Genomic DNA, 20,484 nt, shown 5'->3' on the forward strand with positions numbered 1-20,484 from the left:
ACTAGCCTAGCTTCAGATCTCAGGCTTCAACTCTAGTTTCCCAGGATATGGAGTCAAGTGTTTCCTCCAAGCCTGAATTATTTTGTTTCTCTGGTCAGAAATTCACTGCATCTTGCTAAAGTAAGTTCAGGGCTTGAAAGGGGAAAAAACAAAAGCACATCAGTTTTACCAAGAAAGGGAAATCCTGAGCCAGCAAACAACAACCATAACTTTCAGCCCCAAGTTGAGAAAGTAGCTCTTCAAACAAAATACCAACCTTCTCTCCTAATGATTATCACCATGGCTCTTTCAGCCGTATTCTTAAAAAAGACTAAGTGGAGAAACAAATTATAGTTTAAATAATTCCAGTGACTATACTGGTTTTGTTTTAAATGAACTGGTAAGGTGTGTGGTGGAACTAAGTTTCCAGTTTTTGTTGCCTGGGAACTGAAAGATTAATTAAATATCCAAAACTTCGTATTTTTAGCTAGTTCAGCTGTCAACTACCACAAACCCCTATTATTCTCAGTTCTGCTTTACCCCAATCAAGGCCACAAAAGAACCACCTTTATATACATAAGTTAAAAGGCAGAAAAGGCAATTAAAACACCTCACAGAAATCTAACACTATTTTGTTTTATTTTACTCTTTTGGCTAGGCCAAAACGAATTATTAAAATGTTCCATCTATAAAATTGATTTCTGAACCTCTTAAGATGTTTAAGAACATAACTATACACATACATAGGCCTTTTAAAAGATGATTGGATAAAGGGCGCCAATTACTTGGGTTTTTCTGTTTGTTTAAAATACAGTATTACCTGTTATTTTGCCTGCTATGCTCCTCCTCTCTACTGCAGTAAAAATTCAGTTTAACTTGCAACTCAAAAATCCTAGATACAAAGAATGTTTACATTTACTGTTGAACTTGTAAATTGCCATTTATACTAATTGATTGCTTCGTAGTACCATACAGATACTTAATTCAGCTGATATTTATTGAATCAAGATTTAAAAAAAATATAAAACCTCATTGGTTTTAATAGATTTTCTTCCTTTATATTTCAATTACTACCCAAGTTAAAGCAAAAAGCTAAATCAAAGCTTTAAATTTTTTTTGGTTGAATTTACAACTGGTAGTTTTTTATCTTATAAAAATTGTAATTATAAAATTACAATCTACAGACACATGAGTCACAAAACTACAGTTTTCCTTTATGTTAACCTGATGGTCTCCTTTGCTATTTTTAAGGCAGACATTTGGCATTAGAATTGCATACTGGAAACAGATACACACCCTTCATTGTGACAACAAGCAATTTTTTTAAAAAAATGTGTTGCTACAGTAACTGATGCATCTTGTTTTGGTTTGACGCCTAGTCTTCATGATTAGGCTAAAAGGTAATTTTTCTTCATTTCACAAATTCCTCTTTAATTTTAAACAAGCATTAGGGGTGACTTTTATTATAACCTTCACCCCCTTCCCATTAAGAAACATGCCCTAGTATACAAATTAGTTCAAACCTTTAACTAGGAATACTAAATATACCCTACAGCCTTGGTAATTTGATAACACTTCAATAATACAGTTATAATCGGATGCCTCAAATCATAAACAATGGGTATTGTTATCCATTGTAATGTGGATTGCTATTCAAGTTAAGGAAAAAATATCAGATAATTCACCACTGCCACTCTGCAGAGTAATAGCAGACGCTTCTATAGTGCTTATGCCGGATACTCTTAAGCTATTTACACATTTGAATTCAATCCTTAAAACTGAAACCGATTTTTCCATTCTACAGCTGAGAAAAATGAATCAGAGGAATACACAGGTAATAAATGGGAATACACAGGTAATAAATGGTAATAAACAAACACTAGTCTGGCTCTACAGTCCTTGCTGTTTTCCAGTATGCTCTGTGGCCTCCCTACATGTTAATTAAAATAGCACTTGTTACCTGTGATTACTACTAAAACTCAACATTTTATTTTCGGGAGGTTAGGACTGTTCTTTCCTTGAAATGGTAACAACAGTCAAACGTCAAGCTTTGGTAAGTTACATGCAACCATTTCTACTTAGGGGCCCATAACTCAATATTTAACATTTCAGTCTGTCACAGTTTCAAAGCTTCAAGTCTCCTTTCTTAATGGGGAAAACTCTACATTAAATTTTCTAACAAAGCTTTTTAAGGTCAAGGTTTATATTTTGTTTCAGAATATAGAGAGCTTAACCACCTTCAACTGTAAAATACTGTGGGTGTCATGCTTCTCATTGAGCATCTTCTCAAATTCAGTATCACACTGTGACAGGTAGTCTCCCCAGGAGTCCTGCCTCTTAGTTCAGAGACACAAACATCATCCTGACACTAGGATTTTCCAAAGGGCCACATCTAGATCTTTGACACAAAGGTTGCTGATTTCATTCTAAAGGTCTATTTTCAAAACATTTTTTTTAAGGTCACTTTTATTCTTTTTCTCTCTCCTACTGCAAAGTCCTCTGGGAAAACTAAGGCCCCCAGGGTCAAAAGAGGGACAAGACTGTTAACAGTCCTGCCTACACAAACATCAAGTGAATTACTATTCTAATACCACCAAGGTAATCTCAACAACCATTTTCTGGGGTCACACAATGACACCAAATTTCTTCCCAGTGCTTTTTAATTCAAAGGATTCTCTTGCAATCCATCAAGGCTACTCTTGATTATTGATAAGCTCTTAAGATGTTACAATAACAAAGTATATTTTATTTAGAAGTTTACAGGCTTCAACAAACCCTTTTTCTACTGCAGTTTGTGCCTTTCTGTCCTTTGTGTCCTACCCTGTGGCCACGAATTATATGAAGAAAAAGTGACCCTCCTGGGTTGAGAGGGGTGGGTGTGGAAGGGAGAGATGAAGAATTCTACCTAACACTGTCCTAAGTTTCAATTTATAAAAAAAATTAAAATTCATGAAATAAAAACTTATTTCCCCTTCCACCAAAAATCTACAAACACCCATTAAAATGAGGACATCCTATAAACACAGGCCTGGTTTGCCCTTTAAGATCCAATTTCTTCTAATGGAAGGAATACTTAAGCATTTACTGAAACCTCTCACACACTCAGTATTCTCTTCCATGAATGCTGTGTGCAAGTACTTGGAGGTTTAATTGCTTTAAGTGCTGACAGCTAAAGACTTTACCCTTTTGTTAACATACCCTGGAGATTTTAAAAACACTTTATTTAATAAAAGTTAAACATACAAAACTGAAATAATACACATCCTAAAAATTACCTTCTTCCATTAATAGGAAGACCCTTTTCTATGCATGTATTTGGCTTAAACTCAACTCAGGATAACTGTGATGATGTTCACTTACACCAACAAATGCAGACAACCTGATCTAATTAACAAAAATTACAAACAGCTAAATGAACATAATATACAGGGAAATTATCGTCAGATTAATGCACAAGAAATACAAGAAATTTTTAATGATGAAATATTCAGTATTCTTGTTCATTAATTTAGCCTTGTGTTTTTACAAAAATAGTATCTACACTGTATACAGGGCTATACATCAGCTTTTTGTTCTCCCATATAAACATCACACATCCAAAACATGGTACCACTGCCATAAATGGAAAAAACAAAAAACAGGAAAAAAGCAAACATACAAAAAACAAAAACACCTTAGAAAAGGGAGCTCATTCTAAGGTTTCTTACATAAAACTAAGAGTACATAAAAATAAAACAGCTAGATCAATTTTAGAGATGGCCTAATAGGGCTGGGAAACAAGTTATTGAGGAAAAACCTCAAAACAAACTTTGTCATTTACAAATTAACCTATCTTTAAGCTTAACTGAACGACAGCTAAGTTTTAAAGCTGAAAATAAGAAAAATGAAAAGATCTCTTTTAGCAGGTTGGTGTTTTTGCCTTGGTGTTCCAATGAATTGCTAGAGTATGTGTCAAGTTCAAAGCATCTGAAAATTTCAAGTTACAACTTACAAAAAGTACATACCATAGGTTAAGTAGGCGCCTGATATTAGGAAGATCAATAATTCATCTAAGTGCTGTATGAAACAGCATCTACAAAAGTTGCTTTATTCAACAAACTTTGAGGGAACCGTGGTACTGATAATGAGAAAAGTTAAATGAATAGCAGTTATCAAATGCAATTTCTTCACGTTTCATTCTACTGAACCCAACCAATGACGACAATGGTATCTTGCTTACTCATCTAACAAATAATTTACCTTTAGAAAAATATAAGGATAAAAAGGTAAATGTAAAGCCCTGCAGAGATGAAATCCAACAGTTTTTCTGATTATTGAGGCATCAAATGCCTGACATTGTATTTAGAGGTATCTTGATATTGTGTCATAGGTTTATCAGCAATTCCACAGGTTCCTACTCCAACTTTACCAGTCACACTCTCAGGTGAAGCAAAAATACTCCTCTTTACCTAAGGGAAAGAAAACAGAAATCATTCCTGATTAGTGTTGGAAAAAATAAAAAATTTCAAATTTTAAGTAATGTTAAAATATATTCTGGTTTCAATGTTTAAAAGAAGAAAAACATATTGCCTTTGTTTAGTGTTAAAAAATGGGTACAGTAGTGGTCCCATGCTGGAAGCCATTTACTCTAACTTCTAAGTTGTGGAAAATATCATTACATTTACTAATACTCATAACACTTGCCTTCTGATACGTCAAAATTTTAGTTTTGTAAACGCAAATCCTAACTTCAGCTGTGAGCTAGCCATTCTAGCATGATTAAAGCTCTGGCTGTATTGTGGTTTACTGTGGGGCCTGTTATGATAGCTAAATTGTGAAGTCCCTTGGCCTTTGTCACAAAATAAACATCTTTATGAAAAGGAAGCGCTTCTTTCCAGAAGCCATGTCCATCAATGGAAGGGCTACCTTGATGGCAGTGAAGAGTAACACATGGGTGAAAGTCAGGTTATCCTTATTCTCAACTTCCTATATGAATGCTACAGTTATTTTCTACCCAACACACACAAGGTAAGTGTATCAAGGGAAACTGAATGCACTTTTAAATAACATCTACCAGTGATGCCCAGCATGAAGGCATGTTAACAAAGCAGACAGAGTTAAGCACACTGCCTCTAAGTAGCAACTATTTTTTCAAATATTAGTTTATAGAAGGAAAAGAACATAGACCTTTTGTAATTCCTGATATAAATTCTCTCATTTGTAATATTTTTATTGCAGAGACAATGGCTAACATTTTTCAATAAGTTAAATTGAGCATCAACAAGGATTCGGAATACAAAATCTGAGTTAATCATACTTTACAAAAAATCTACATCTCTTTTCATTTTAAAGTTATTTTAATGACAGTTGCATTTCTCAAATTTACAAAGTGTCATAAAAAGATTTACCAACCTGGCCTTTTTTGTTTTTAGAATAGGCTCTGTTGTTGAATTGTTGCCATTTCACTTTCTGGTCCTCTCTTTCCTGCTCAAGTTCTTTTATTCTCTGAGCTTTTTTCAAAGCTTTCTTCTTTTTATATTCACGCTGCTGGGCAATCATTTCTTTTCTGCATGAAAAAAAGTTAAATGTCAACTGTTAAGACTTATCATACAAGAATGACTTCCTTGAAGACACCGGCAGTGCAAAAAAAAAATCTAATAAACATATACAATGGTCTATGAATAAAAAGTACTAAATCATTAAAATCAGTACCAATCACCCAGAATTACTAAGAAATGTTTTTTTAAAAAATAGCATCCTTGGAAGCTTTCAAACATAACTGTAATCTATTTACCCATTTAAGGTAAATATTTCAACTATGCCTTTTTTTTTTTTTTGCGACAAAGTCTCGTTCTGTCGCCCAGACTGGAGTTGGAGTACAGTGGCACAATCTTGGCTCACAGCAACCTCCACCTCCTGGGTTCAAGAGATTCTTGTGCCTCACCCTCCCGAGTAGCTGGGACTACAGGCACATGCCACCATGCCCAGCTAACTTTTATATTTTTAGTAGAGATAGGGTTTCACCATGTTGGCCAGAATGGTCTTGAACTCCTGGCCTCAAGTGATCTGCCTGCCTTGGCCTCCCAAAGTGTTGGGATTACAGGCTTGAGCCACTGTGCCCAGCCTTAATTATGACTTTCTATTTTACTTTTGTATAGCTGTTGCCAGTTGTTTTAGGAATAAGTTGAGTTTCAGTATTAATGGGTATCTAAGCCTTCAACTACTTCCAAATAGACATAGTTAAGTGCAGCATTTAGAAAAAATGTATGAAGAGATTCGATGCAGATAAAATATTTTACCTACATTGGAAGAATGCAGCAGCACAAATGGAAATCATAGCTAATAATTCTCACCAAAACAAAACACCTGGGGGTTTCAAAAACATTCTAAATAAGATTCTAAATAGGATCAGAGCCTAAAACCCCCAATAATTTCTGCTCAGTTAACACTGACTTCTCACCAAAAGGATGAAAAAAAAGATCTTTAACAGGGGCAATATCTGGACTCCCCGGTACCATATTACCACCATGAAGCTATGGCTTTTTACACAGATGACAAAGACATTAAAATATATATATATACATTGTTCTAGAATTTTATTTTATTGGAATGCTTACATTAATATATAATTTTTGCATACTCAAATATAAATATGTAGCAACTTAAGTTTCAAAAACTCTTGACAAATCAAAAGACTAAGTTGTGGCAAATATGCAGAAGTTCACCAAAATATTGTTAATTCTGCCTCTTACTTTTCAAAACTGCATAGTTCCCCATTCCCATTGCAACTCCCTGGGTTCAGGCCATCATCTTATACCTGGATCACAGCAGTAGTTGCCTCTCCCTACTGACAGTGATCATTCTAAAGCTCAAAAGTGATCACATCATATCCCCTCTACTTAAAATGTTATCGGTGGCTTACAAGCTCTTTATGTTCTGGACTTTACCTCTCTAATCTCTTCTTAGACCACCCACCTTCCAGGCCCCAAGTTTTTACCACAGGGATTTGTTACTTGTACGTGCTCACCTCCCCCCTTTAAAAAAAATTTACTAAGCTCTTACTACATGTAAAGAACTGTTACAAGCTTTACTAACATTTATCGTTTGAATCCTCACAACCCAATAATGTACTGCCCCTATCTTACAGATGAGGAAACAGAGTTAAACAGCTTCTCCAAGGTCATAATGCTCATTAATAACAAAGAATTCAAGCCCAGATCAACATCATACCGCCTTGTAGCTTTGTACTTTGGCTATCTCTTATTCTTTTCAAATCTCAGTTTAGATGTCATTTTCTCAAAGAAATCTGCCCTAATAATAAAAGTGGAGGCTGAGTACCTCTTGTTCCCTTACAGTACCTGTTATAGCTCCTTTGTAATGTTTACACTGTACTATTAAAGCACTTCATTAATGATGAGTTTTCTTCTCTAAATATGAACTCAGTTGGGACAAGGCCTGAGGTGGTCTCCTGTGGTATAGCCCCAGTACCTGGCTTATAAAATATGCTGGGAAGATGTTCATTGTACATACTTATCTTCTTAATATTTACTGAATGCCTAAATGGGAATCAAAATTATCTTCATTTTACTTAGGCACACTTACACAGACAATGTTGACCCTTTGTTGCTAATCTTCAAAACAACGGTAAAACAGTATTACAACTTTCTTATGCATAGATTCTCTCTGCAGACTACTTCAAGTATGCAAATGGGGAAGATTGCACCTAAAATGGAAAAGTCAAAGTCACTTACTTTGACATGGGTTTGTTGCCACTGTCCTCCTTTGCCTTCCTTCCTTCTTCTACAGGCTTGAGGTTCAACAGCGGAGTCACTTCAGCATTGCCATAACCAGCAAAGGTGATTGCAGCGGTGCCATTTTCTTCATCTATCTCCTCAATCTCCGCTTCATAACACCTGTAAAGATATCATGGCTGTAAGCAGGTGAGTAAAGGTTTAGTACTCAGCCTACAAGACTTATACTGTAGTGATAAAATTATTACATGTGTCTATAATGAAACTTCTATAATCACATGGTTGTTTCAGCAAAGAGAATACAAAAGAGTGGTTGAAGTTAGTTATCTGCTATCAAAAAAGGACATCCTAATCATAATATTGCTGGGCAAGTCTCTTACATGTACCTACTCAACGTGATTTAATGTCTTTGAGAATAGAGGTTTCTTTTCTTCTCTTTTTTGCGAGAGAGTCTCACTGTCGCCCAGGCTGGAGTGCAGTAGTGCAATCTCAGCTCACTTCAACCTCCGCCTCCCAGGTTCAAACAATTCTCATGCCTCAGTCTCCCAAGTAGCTGGGATTACAGGCACACGCCACCACACCTAACTGATTTTTGTATTTTTAGTAGAGATGGGGTTTCACCATGTTGGTCAGGCTGCTCTCCAACTCCTGACCTCAAGCGATCTGCCTGCCTCAGCCTCCCAAAGTGCTGAGATTACAGGCATGAGCCACCACACCCAGCGAAAAGATATTTCTTATAGGAATGATGTCAGTGTATGCTCTTCACAGAATTCTCAGAAAAACCAACCATTCACTCAATTTTCAATTTGAGAAAATAATTTAGATTATTTTAGAAAACACCCATTCATTGTCCTGTTTTTCTTTCCTCCAGAATCCCAGCCATTCTTCTCCCCAAAACTTAATCTAAAGCTAAAACTAAACTGTATTAATGGCAACCACCCAAGAATCAAATTGGCTCTATAAATCATACTGCCTAATAGAAGTCAAGATTAAAATAGGGTAGTTAAAACTGAATAAAAACTTCTTACCATTGTATTTTATTATTTCATGTTATAGTTAGAGTTTTTTTTTCTACACTTACTGTCCATCTTCACTCCAGATTGCCATACACTTGTCTCCTACTTTCCATGAATGAGTAGGTTGAGTAGAAGCAAAACTGTCTGAACTTGCAAGCGTCTCAGAAGGTTGAGTTGACAGAAGGTCTTTGGTTAGTTCTATAACTTCCTAAAAAAGAAAAACAAAAACTACAACATTATTTTTATAATTCTCATTGTCAACTTAGTTTCTGATGACAGCTTTCATACTGTACGTTAAGTACTCTACATATATTTCATTTGCAGCTCATAACACTATTAAGCAAGTACTGTGATTATCCCCATGTAGAAACTGATACAGTATTGTCTACCAGTTAAGTGGCAGAGCTGTGACTTAAGCCCATATAGTTGCCTTTCAACTTAACCACAAATACTAATGAAAATATAAGACTTGAGCTTATACCATGCATTATTTCTAAGTGCCTATTTTAGCTGAATAGATCTCTCTAAAGATGAGAAAGTCAAGTATGAGGCACTGAATTAGATACTCTTATTGTAACATATATTTTATGCAACTGTACTGTTTTATAGGGCATTACTCAGCAGTATTAACTGCCAAGCAATCCCAAAACACTTTAAGCAGCTTTATTAGTAACAAAAATGTTCCTACTTATACATATCTCGACTAAAATACTACAGGCAATGTAAAAGAAACCAGTGGTCTTCCTATTCAATTATTGTAAAACTCACCCCATCTGGGTAAGCAAATTACCAGGTTAGATTTTAAATGTTCCATACCTTAATGTTAAGCACATTAGCACAGCTTCATTTAAAAGGGGGAAAAAAAGGTAACACACAAAGGCAATGCCTTTCTGTGTGGCAAATATTTTTTTCTAATTCAGGCTTACATTTATTGGCTTCATTCAAAGATGTTTGGTGTAGGGATGGCTAAAAAATTGAGAATAGTACAAGCTGACAGATTCTGCTACCTGTCTACTATATTGTTACTCTAATGAAGATCCACACTATGCATCTTATCTGATCTAAGAACTTGCATAGCTGTTCACCCATCGTTGCATTTAAAACATCATACTGTGTGTTTGGGGAGAAAAATTAACAAAGTTAAACTATGTACTGAGTTTCTTCTAGTTCCCACTGAGGTTTCATAATAGTAATTTTGATTCCAGTAGCCAAGAAAGTTAAATATTACCTCTCTCCTAAAGATTCTAAATCTTCCTGGCTATTTCTGAAAAAACTAATATTTGAGTCTTAAATCTCTTGAAGAAAGGTTAGTTTTATAAATAAATAAATAGAACACTTAGGTTTGAATTAAAAATTTAGTAGGAATAATATCTCTAAGTTTTATTAGTTGCCAACTAGCCATTAATTAGATCTTTTTAATTAGATAGTCCTTTGCAAATAAAGCAAAGAACCTTCCAAATAACTAGATCAAGTAGTACACAACAGAAGAGTAAATTATCTGGTCTTATTTTTAACCACTTTTAGGGGTAGGAATGTAATCCAGTAAGCCTGACTCAAGAGCCCACACAAATCTCTATCATTAAATACTTCCAGATCCACCTAGGGATCATTTAACTTAAGCACAGACATGAATTCTGCACTTGTAGGTTTCAGATTTAGAACTCTATTTCTTTTAGGACAGAACTATTTTCCAAATATATTTTGTTAAAGAAATATATTTCATCAAAGAAAAGGGTCCTGAAAAGCTGTGCATATTAGTGAATTCAGAGGCCTGTGCTGAAATGACCCTTTTTTAGAAAAAATCCAGAGCATTTACTCCTAATGTCCTTTAACTTTGCCATGGTTTTACATAACCCTCCCAACAAACTATGAAGAACCTTCTAAATTTCTATTCTTCACATGTGCGTATGGACCAAAGTATTAGAAAAACTATTTTATGTGTGAGGGGGTTCTTGAAGGTACATACCATTAATTACTTTTCCTCCCTCAAGTCTGAGTTCTGAAACTGCTCCTTCATCGACAGATGGGCAGCAGTTACAGTAATCGGCAATTCCAGGAAGCATCAGGTGTTGTGATCTACATATCAGCAGGTCAAATGGGGTGCACTCAAGCACTCTGCTTACTGAAGGAAGGCGTTTCGGGGATGCAGAGAGCCACTGTAATATATGAGACAAGTGACTTGACCCCTGCCTCCTTTAGAACCAGCTTATTCAGCAAAACAGCCTAATAAATTGACTATCTCTGATTATCATAGACTGCCCGGGGAGCTAGTCAGTTAGCTAGCCTGGATTTTATCACACCCACTTTTTTAAGTGAAAAAAGAAAGGCAGGACTTTAGTAGATTATTTTGCTGCCTGCTGAATAACTTTAGTCTCTATGAAAGACAGTACATGAAAGAGATAAACATGGAAACCTTACTGGCAAAATGAAGTCATTGAAAAGATGCAAAAAAAGCATTTTGTCATAAAACAAAGGGCAAACAAATTAATAACTGGGATAAGGATCTAATTCTATAGAGGAACACAAGAAATTAGAAACCATATGATGGTCAAAAAATATTAATATGAGGAAGCCACAAAATCAGTCTGAACAGACTTTTCACCAAATATAACAAGCTGAATTAAATACCCATAGAATGAGATACATCCCAGAAGGCAGAGAAGGAAAAAAGAGGGGAACGAGGGGGGAAACCCCACAGCAAAATAGAAGCTGTTAAGTGTAGTCTCAATGGAGACAACAATTACTGGGTGGAAGCATATAGCCAAATACTTTTCAGAGTATTACCTCATCTTAAAACATGGTTTCCGTTTTTGAGTAGTTTTCAATTCAAAACAGACCTTATCTAGGGACCAAAATGAAATTTCTAATGATAGAATAAAATGGGAAGAAACTCTGATCAAGACTGGTCGGGAAAAACATTCTGTTATTACTATTATTCTGTTATTACTATTATTCTAAGTGTATTAGAACTTGCACTTCTAAATCCTTGCCATCCAGTATGGTAGTCACGTGCGGCTAATTAAGTTATACTAAAAACTCAGCTCCTAAGTAAACCTAGCTGTATTTCAAATATCCAACCAAATGTGGCTAGTGGCTATGGTACTGAATAGCAGATATAGAACATTTCCATCATCACAGAAAGTTCTACTGGACAGTGCTGTTTTAAATGGTTATAGAAAAGAGGATACTTTACAGAAAAATGATTTCCAGGTCATTATTAACTGAACCCCTGCAAGCAAGCCTTTTAGGGGCTTACTACAGTGTTTATCACAATGGTTTCCCCCTACAGTACTTTCCACTACGATGATCGACATGGTAAGGCAGTTCTGCTCAGACTCTAATGAGGAATTATTCTAGAAATATTAAAAAGACCTGATGATAATGCTATTTCTAACTCCACTCCCAACTTCCCCAACCCAACCAGTTCAACAAATACCCCTCCTCCCACTGCCCAAGAAGCAATATACAAAACATTGGCACCCAATGTTTTCTTTTCCTAAAAAAAGACTGCTTAAGTTGGTAAAGGTAGTCAAGGCATCTCTCTTTGGGGCAAACAGAAAGCACTTTACAGAGTGTAAGAAAATAAGAGGTCGGTGTGCCTCTGTTGCCTCATCTTCAATGTATACTCACAACATATGAGCAAATCAAATGGACAGGTGGCAAACCACTGGGTTATTTCTCACTTAAGGGCCTGGGAGTGGGAGAAACTGCTCCCAAAACATCTTTTTCGTATTGACTGGCACCCTGAAGCCCACAGGCCTGGCTTCTACGTATCGAAGAGGGGTCTTGTTCATATTGAAATTAACCCAGATAGTTTGTGTGTGTTTAAAAATAACATACTACTGCAATTTTATTCTAAATCTAGAACTTGAAAGTATTCAACTCATCTTAATTACGCCCAGATAAGCAGTTCCAGAATCCCAAATCCGGACCCTATTTCAGTTAAGTTTGTTTGCAGTTCTGATATTCCTAAAATAGTAATAGTTTTAACGGGCAGTGGGATAATAAAGGGAGGGAATGAATTTTTAGACAGGATACAGATTTGAGTTTAGTACTCAGTCGGTAAAGCAATCTCTAATCAAAACACCCTTGAAACTTTTTAAAAATCAGGTTCAGAATTTAAAGGAAGCTCTTAAAAGTCATATATATTTGCAAATTATATATGGCATTTTTCTGAATCAGTCTGGTGTCCTGAAACACAAAAGGTATTTACTATGATGGCTCTATGTTTGTCTTGAAATCCCAGTGCAGGTTTTTAAAAAAAGGTTTCATTATCTACTAAACTCTACCATGACAAAGATCTCCTTTTCACCACATAGTTCAATTTCCACAAGTGTCAACAACTTTACTGTAAAACCTAGCCTTAAGTCTGAACATCTATGTAACAATTATACAAAGCACTTGTCTCTCTTTAGGCATTTTTGTGGTGTGTTTTCAATACAAAATGTAATCCACTAGCTTTGGGGAAAAAAAAAAGGCACGCATTTTCAAAGAATCTTGTATTAAAAAGAATCTTAAGGTTCTACTTTTCTCCTTCAATCTTTGTTACTTTTTGAACTAAATTTCATTTGCCAGGTCTTAAAAACTAAAAGCGTTTTTCATTGTGAAGTTACATGTACCTCTCGTCTTGAAAATCTGACAGACTTGGAAATTTCTATCAACTTTAGTTTTTAAAAATTATGTAAGCACACAAGATTTATATAACAAAGAACAATATTTCACTCTGATGTACAGAAACCTGAGAACTGGGGAAGCAACCCTACTTCTACAAGCAATAGTACCTACAGAATTTACATATATACATAGGGTGGGGTGTAACCCCTCAAAAGGCGCTTTGGGTACTTAGGGATTCAAGCAATAATTTGAAAAACAGAGAAAAACTACAATTGTCTACCCATACTTACTTGTAAATCTTTCTTCAATTTTAGCAAATCTTCATTTTCTCCATTTCCAGATAATGCAGCTTCAACTTGCTGGAGCTGAGCTTTGTAGCTTGCCAGCTGCTTTGCTAAATCCTCTGACATCTGGGGAAAATAAAAAGGGTTAGACCATGAAAACTAAACCAAAAATCAAGGCATAAAAAACTAACTTCCCTGTCTGCCTGAATTACCAGTTTTTGCCTCTAACTCCTTCTAACACTGCAGCTTAATTTACCATTACCTTTACTCTCAGTTTAGACTTCAGCTAAACCACAAACTTCAAGGCAACAGATTCTGAGGATTATAAACTTGAGATACATTCCATACTTTAAAAAAGCATACAGATACAAAGAAATTTCTAATTTTCTTTTAACTCCTATCCACAGGGTAGGTGCTGAATTAGGCTCAATAATCAGTGTTATCTTTTTAAAAAGCACTACTCTGTTGGAAAAGTCGAAACTTCCAAAAACAATCCAAATACTTATTTTTAAGCACTACAGTACGCTTCCAAAGCCAAACAAGTGCGTTTTTAAATTAACTACACAAACTACGATCTTTACTTGAACTATTCAATTAAGAGTGTATTTAAAAGTGCCTCTCCAAAACAAAAATCTTTCGCCCAGTCGCTTAAATATTTATCGGTGCGTTATCTTCAGCAAAAAGAACAGCACAGGTACTCTCCCATTTAGGCATTCTAAGGAATGTGCCTTTCGCCAAATCCAGCTCAGTCATTTTCCTGAAAATAAGATACCAATTAACCTTTTTTGATGGTTTATAAGCAAATGTACGACGTTTCCGAGGACCCTTCTCCTTCGTAAAATTCCCGTCCAACCAAAGGCTGGGAGCCTGGAAAGGCCCCCTAAGAGTTACAGCGACCCAGGCTGCTCTCCTCCCCGCCACGCAGCACCTCAAAGCCCGCCACAACTCGATCACTCGGACGTGGAAATCCACACGCCAGCTCCAAGACCACTGCCGGAGCCCCGCCGCGCTCCAACAGGCAGGCTCCACAGGGAGCCGCGCGGCGCCCAGCCCCACCCGACCCGGTCCCCTGCGGGCCGTGTTTGCCGCCGCCGCACGGAGGCCAGCGCCGGCCGGGCCGCCGAGGCTCAGCTCTGGCTGAGAGACGGCCGTGGCTCCGGGATCCAGGGCCAGCGCCTGGGCGTCTCCGGCGAGGCGGGCTCCTCAGCCTTGGGCCTCCACTTCACCTCGGGAGGGACCCGGGCCCGGCCAGGCCTTACTCTCTCCCTCAGGGGGGTTGTTACCTTGTGTGGGGCTGGGGGCGGGGCGGCGGGAAGGGGTCGGGGCAAATGAGCCCAGTGGTAGTGGCGGCGGCAGCAGCAGCAGTAGCAGTAGCAGGAAAATCACCGCGACGACAGCAAGGCGACCCGGTCTGAAAAGGAAGAACTCGGTCGGCGGCGAGGGGGAGGTGAGGAACGCCGGGCACTGGAAGGAGGAAAAGACAGAGACGGTGAAGTCTCGCGAGAAATACAAACTCTCGCGCGAGGTCGCTCGACTCACGTGACTCCGCGCGCCCTCTAGCCAGTCCCTGGCTGTCAGGGACACGAAGTAGGCGGGGCCTAGGAAGGAAATGGCGTAGCTGGGCTTCGCCTGGCGCGGAATGTAGGTTACCTTCCTGGAGTTCCGGCTTGGAATTTATTGGAAATGCAAATTCTCAAGCCCCACCCCAGACCTCCTGAATCCAGAGACTCTTGTTTTAATAAGCCCACCAGATGATACCAATGTCCGCTGACGTTTGAGAACCACTGCTTTTCCGGGGCGGCGGTGGTGGTGGGTGGGTGGGGGTGGGTGTTGGTGGGGGCTCTCTTTACGTTGCCCTGGCTGGTCTCCAGCTCCTGGGCTCAAGCTATCCTCCTGCATCGGCATCCCAAAATGCTAGGATTACAGGCGTGAGCCACCGCGCCCAGCCTGAGAACCACTACTTTATATGATACAAGCCTTAGTAGTAACAGAAAGCTAATTAAATCGTGACAGAAATAACCTATTGGAGAGAAGATTGATTTCTTTAAAATCTGTTTTGTTAAAACCTACTTGGTTTTAATTAAGTTAGTTGGGTTAATCTCGCCTGATAGGGAACAACGTCCAAGTTAGTCTAGAATGGTAAAGAGTGGTAGGAATACTGACGTTTGTGTTCAAAAAGAAATGCCCCTTGTGTATGTTTGTAATAATATATACGCTTTCTGGACGGATACACAAACCTGATCAGAGGTTTGGAGTGGAAGCCAGATGTTTTATTGATTACCCTCTTTGCTGTTTACCCTTTTTCCTTTTCTTTTTTTTTTTAAACCATATATATATAATTTTATTTCAATTAAAAAAGCAATAAAGGCCTGAGACACAAAGTTTTATATAGATGCCAGGAAGCAACCTTTCCTGGGAGGTTGGGAGTTTGTTGCTGGATCCATAAAAAGGCCCACTTCTCGCGGATCACCTGAGGTCAGGAGTTCGAGACCAGCCCGACCACATGGAGAAACCCCGTCTCTACTAAAAATACAAAAAAAACACCAACACCACCACCAACAACAAAAAGCCGAGCATGTTGGTGCATGCCTGTAATCCCAGCTGCTCGGGTGGCTGAGGCAGGAGAATCGCTTGAACCTGGAGGCGGAGGTTGCAGTGAGCCGAGATCGTGCCATTGCACTCCAGCCTGGGCAGCAAGAGTGAAACTCCGTCTCAAAAAAAAAAAAAAAAGGCCCACTTCTCAGATGGGCTCTTTTGAACTGTGCCAACATCTTTAGTTCCTAGTTTTCTTTTCAAGGAGCCTTCCCTTTTGTTCTCTACATACACACACATAACCCTTGCAGTGAGTCAGATAACCTGTATAGATGGAAACTAGGTCGGGTTTGCGAGTGTGAAAGATTGAAATTGCAGCAGAGGGCAGCAGTGTGTAGCTAGAATTAAGAAGGCAGACAAAACAGAAAGCATGTGCTTTTAAATAAATATTCGTTTAAAATAAAATGTAGTTTTAGAGAACTTCTGTTATTGTAATTGTGTGTTTTAAGAACCGATGCGAGGAGGAACTTCCTTGAATATAAAGTCAACCTTATTGTGTAAAAATCTCTTAAATGAGAACTTTTCCTGAACCCCATAGATCAGAAAATAGGCAAATATTCATTATAAGTTCCATCATAGATTTCTATACCATCTTAATAATTTTTTCAGGATTGTTTTTAGGATTGTTTTTATCTATGCAACATTCATTTATAAAGAAAAGCTATATTGAATTTTAATTTTCACAAAGAAATAACAGTTTGTATGTGCCAGATACCATTCTAAGCACTTTACACAGGTTCATTTAATTTTCACAATTGCATGCGGTGTTGCTCCAGACAAAACTGGAGCAGACAAAACTAAGAACAATACTTCAAATAGGCTTTCTGAATTACTATTTCCTTTGAAGTGTCAATATTTACTTTCAGTGTCTGATTTTTCTTAAAACATTTGCGTTCAAACTTAATCATGTTTATTAAAAAAAAAGCAGTATCTTAAACCTTTAGTTTTGAAACGTGATATTTATTTTATTGAAAGACAGTAAATAAATAAAATGTAAAGGCTCCAAATTGTCATCAGAATATACAGCTATTTCCTTTCTACTAAAGAAAATTAAAGTATGGCATGATGGCACCCAGCTACTTGGAAGGCTGAGAAGGGCGTCCAGAAGTTTGAGGCTGCAGCACACACTGACTGTGCCTGTGAATAGCCGCTGCATTCCAGCTCGGGCAACATAGTGAAATCTTGTCACAAATTTTAAAAAATTAATTTTTTTTTAGATGGATTCTCCCTCTGTTACCCAGGTTGGAGTGTAGTGGTGCAGTCTCAGCTCACTGCAACCTCCACCTCCCTGGTTCAAGCAATTCCCTTGCCTCAGCCTCCCAAGTAGCTGGGATTACAGATGTGCACCACCACGCCTGGCTAATTTTGTTGTATTTTTAGTAGAAATGGGGTTTCACCATGTTCACCAGACTGGTCTCGAACTCCTGACCTCAGGCAGTCCGCCTGCCTCAGCCTCCCAAAGTGCTGAGATTACAGGCTTGAGCCACAGCGCCTGGCCTAAATTAAAAAAAAAAATTTAAGTATAGCTCTTTGGAAATGTGCCAGCCCACTGTAAAGCAGAAGAATATGCAATAAAGTAATACATGTTGGTCAAATAGGTTTTGGTTTTTTTTGTTTTTTTGTTTTTTTTTGAGACTGGGTCTTACTCTGTTGCCCAGACTGGAGTGTAGTGGTTTAATCTCAGCTCGCTGAAACCTCTGCCTCCCAGACTCAAGCAAACCTCCTGCCTCAGCCTCCCTAGTAGCTGGGACTACAGGCATACACCACCATGCCCGGCTAATTTTTGTATTATTTGTTTTTTGCTAGAGACAGAGTTTCGCTATGTTGCCCAGGTTGGTCTCAAACTCCTGGGCTCAAGTGATCTGCCCACCTTGTCTTCCCAAAGTGCTGGAATTACAGGGTGAGCCACCTCCCTGGGGCAGAGACTGCATTCTTTATCTCAGCTTTTATTGTATCATTTCCTGACTAAAAGTAGCCCCAGATTTGGCCGCGTTTTTTCTATCTTGACAAAATGCCAAAGGTGATGAATTAGAGTTGTGTACGTAATCATAGTAATTGTTTTATGCTCCTTTCTTTAGTCCTAATAAGTGATTTGAATCTTTGCATAATTTGCTGCAGGACAAGCTACTTGCCTTTTTGTGCTTATTGAGTGTTTTTGGATACAGTACATGGAACACATATATCCTGGGATGAAGCTTAGGTGGCATCATCCATTTAAAGTTGATGGAAAACAACCTGAAAATGGTGTTGGTCAGCGCAGGTCTTCAGATGTTCATCAGTCATAGCAATCCTGAATTGTTTGCTTAAATTTGTATTGCACTGCTAGCCTTAGGATGTGCATTTCAATTATTCTGTATTTTACACGTACCATTGAGGAACAGAAGACTGTACCACTAAAAAACAAAAATATGCCACTAAAAACGGAAAACGAGAATTTCTTCAGGTTGAAAAAGATTATAGTCTAAGGCTTTACAGGATAAGAAATGTCAGGCTTTGTTTGTTTGTTTGTTTGTTTGTTTTTTGAGATGGAGTCTCTCTCTGTCGCCCAGGCTGGAGTGCAGTGGCACAATCTCGGCTCACTACAACCTCCACCTCCTGGGTTCAAGCCATTCTCCTGTCTCAGCCTCCTGAGTAGCTCGGATTACAGGCATTTGCCACCACGCCTGGCTAATTTTTATACTTTTAGTAGAGACGGAGTTTCACCATGTTGGCCAGGTTGGTCTTGAACTCCTGACCTCAGGTAATCCACCCCCCCTCAGCCTCCCAAAGTGCTAGGATTACAGGCATGAGCCACCGGGCCTGGCCAGAAATGGCAGTTCTTTTTTTTTTTTTGAGACGAGTCTCGCTCTGTCGCCTAGGCTGGAGTGCAGTGGCACAATCTTGGCTCACTGCAACCTCTGCCTGCCAGGTTCAAACAATTCTCCTGCTTCAGCCTCCCAAGTAGCTGGGACTATAGGCGTATGCCACCATGCCCGGCTAATTTTGTTTTGTATTTTTAGTAGAGACAGGGTTTCACCTTGCTGGCCAGGCTGGTCTCAAACTCTTGACCTCTGATCCACCGGTCTCGGCCTCCCAAAGTGCTGGAATTACAGGTGTGAGCCACCGCGCCTGGCCTTGAAATGGCAGTTCTTTACTACTTATTTAGAAGTGGTGCTTAATAGTACTCCAACCATACATTCTTAGTGGTTTATATTCTGAGAGCAAAAAGAACAAAAACAAGCAAAAGCCCTCAAACACCACATATTTATTGCCAGTAGTGGTATTGGTAATGTAATTTTGAAACTCAGGCCTACTATAAAACAAACCAGAAATTTATTAGTAGAAACTCTAAGAGGAAAGAAATACAAATATCCTTTTTGTATTTTTAAAAGAAGATCCACCTTCTTTTATATTTGTACTTCTTTCCTCTTATAGTGGGAAAAACTGATGTTAAAACCTCTGATGTTAAATTGAATTAGAATTTTTCATATGTATATTTCTTAGAAGCAATGTCACCCCCCTAGAGAATGCCCACAGCTTGATATCTAAATACCAATCCCCACTAAGAGGAAACAATGTTTCTTAGAGAAATGGCTAATTTCCGGTTTCAGGCGCATAAAGTACAAAAAAAGAAAGTTAAGCCTGAAATACCTTACCAGAAATCAGGGAAGTGCCCCAAAATGAATAAGGTCAACTTAAAAGCCCACAGAGCCCAGCTCAAGTGGGCTCCACTAGCCAAATATGAGTCAATTTGGCCACTAAAAATAATAATAATTCATAGATCATCAAAGCCTTCAATAGATTTTAAAAATCTATTAAGTCCAGAGTGATACTCAAAGAGTTTGGGAAGGGAGTTTCTCTTTAAAGAAGAATGCCAGCCAATTCATATAAATAAAATGACGGAATCAGAAAAATCACCATTTGCAATTCCCAATAATTCAGGCAAGTATCAAGAGAAGCTAAAAACCATCTGGTGAAAGGAGGTAGGGAAAAGGAGGATGTTGGCATAATGTCAAAGTATCACACCTACATACAAAGTATCCCCACAGACTATCCAATAATTTCAAAGGGGAAATATACCTTACTATGATGAAATTCAGCTGTCACCAACTTAACCCAGAGACCAAGTTTAGCACCGCTAATTGTGGAACAACCTGATTTCATATGCCTGTTGTTTTGATGCAACATGAAGCACTAATAGCATTACCTGTGAAGGAAGGTTGCCAAAAATGCTTAACCTGAATACAATCAAGTTTATTGACCCAACTTCCAGTATACAAGAAATAGGGG

The 20,484-nt window shown here is 38.1% G+C and overlaps 1 protein-coding gene across 3 annotated transcripts; it reads right to left on the bottom strand.

Moving 5' to 3' along the window:
• Positions 1 to 3,181: 3,181 nt before the first annotated feature.
• SMNDC1 (survival motor neuron domain containing 1) lies at positions 3,182 to 15,199 on the bottom strand. Of its 3 annotated transcripts, XM_063782092.1 has the most exons (7): positions 14,907 to 15,164; positions 13,630 to 13,749; positions 10,692 to 10,881; positions 8,791 to 8,933; positions 7,710 to 7,871; positions 5,371 to 5,524; positions 3,182 to 4,427 (listed from the first exon to the last, which is right to left on the bottom strand). In XM_063782092.1, the coding sequence occupies exons 3-7, from the start codon at positions 10,692 to 10,694 to the stop codon at positions 4,290 to 4,292; spliced, it is 600 nt and encodes a 199-aa protein (XP_063638162.1). In that variant the 5' UTR covers positions 10,695 to 10,881; positions 13,630 to 13,749; positions 14,907 to 15,164; the 3' UTR covers positions 3,182 to 4,289. The 3 variants fall into 3 exon arrangements, with proteins under 3 accessions (XP_063638162.1, XP_508030.2, XP_009457509.1); XM_508030.9 differs by lacking the exon at positions 10,692 to 10,881 and having other exon boundaries at positions 14,907 to 15,199; XM_009459234.5 differs by lacking the exons at positions 10,692 to 10,881; positions 14,907 to 15,164 and adding an exon at positions 14,404 to 14,661.
• Between the last annotated feature and the right edge of the window lie 5,285 nt (positions 15,200 to 20,484).

Source organism: Pan troglodytes, chromosome 8, assembly GCF_028858775.2.
Source record: "Pan troglodytes isolate AG18354 chromosome 8, NHGRI_mPanTro3-v2.0_pri, whole genome shotgun sequence".
NCBI classification, from domain to species: domain Eukaryota; kingdom Metazoa; phylum Chordata; class Mammalia; order Primates; family Hominidae; genus Pan; species Pan troglodytes.

Excerpts from the sequence above, each read along its gene's own strand:
- SMNDC1 (XM_508030.9), bottom strand. The coding sequence starts at position 13,749 with ATGTCAGAGGATTTAGCAAAGCAGCTGGCAAGCTACAAAGCTCAGCTC. Across the intron at positions 8,934-13,629 it reads AATTGAAGAAAGATTTACAA|GAAGTTATAGAACTAACCAA; the intron begins GTAAGTATGGGT and ends TTTCTTTTTTAG. Across the intron at positions 4,428-5,370 it reads CTAAAAACAAAAAAGGCCAG|GTAAAGAGGAGTATTTTTGC; the intron begins GTTGGTAAATCT and ends TCTTTCCCTTAG.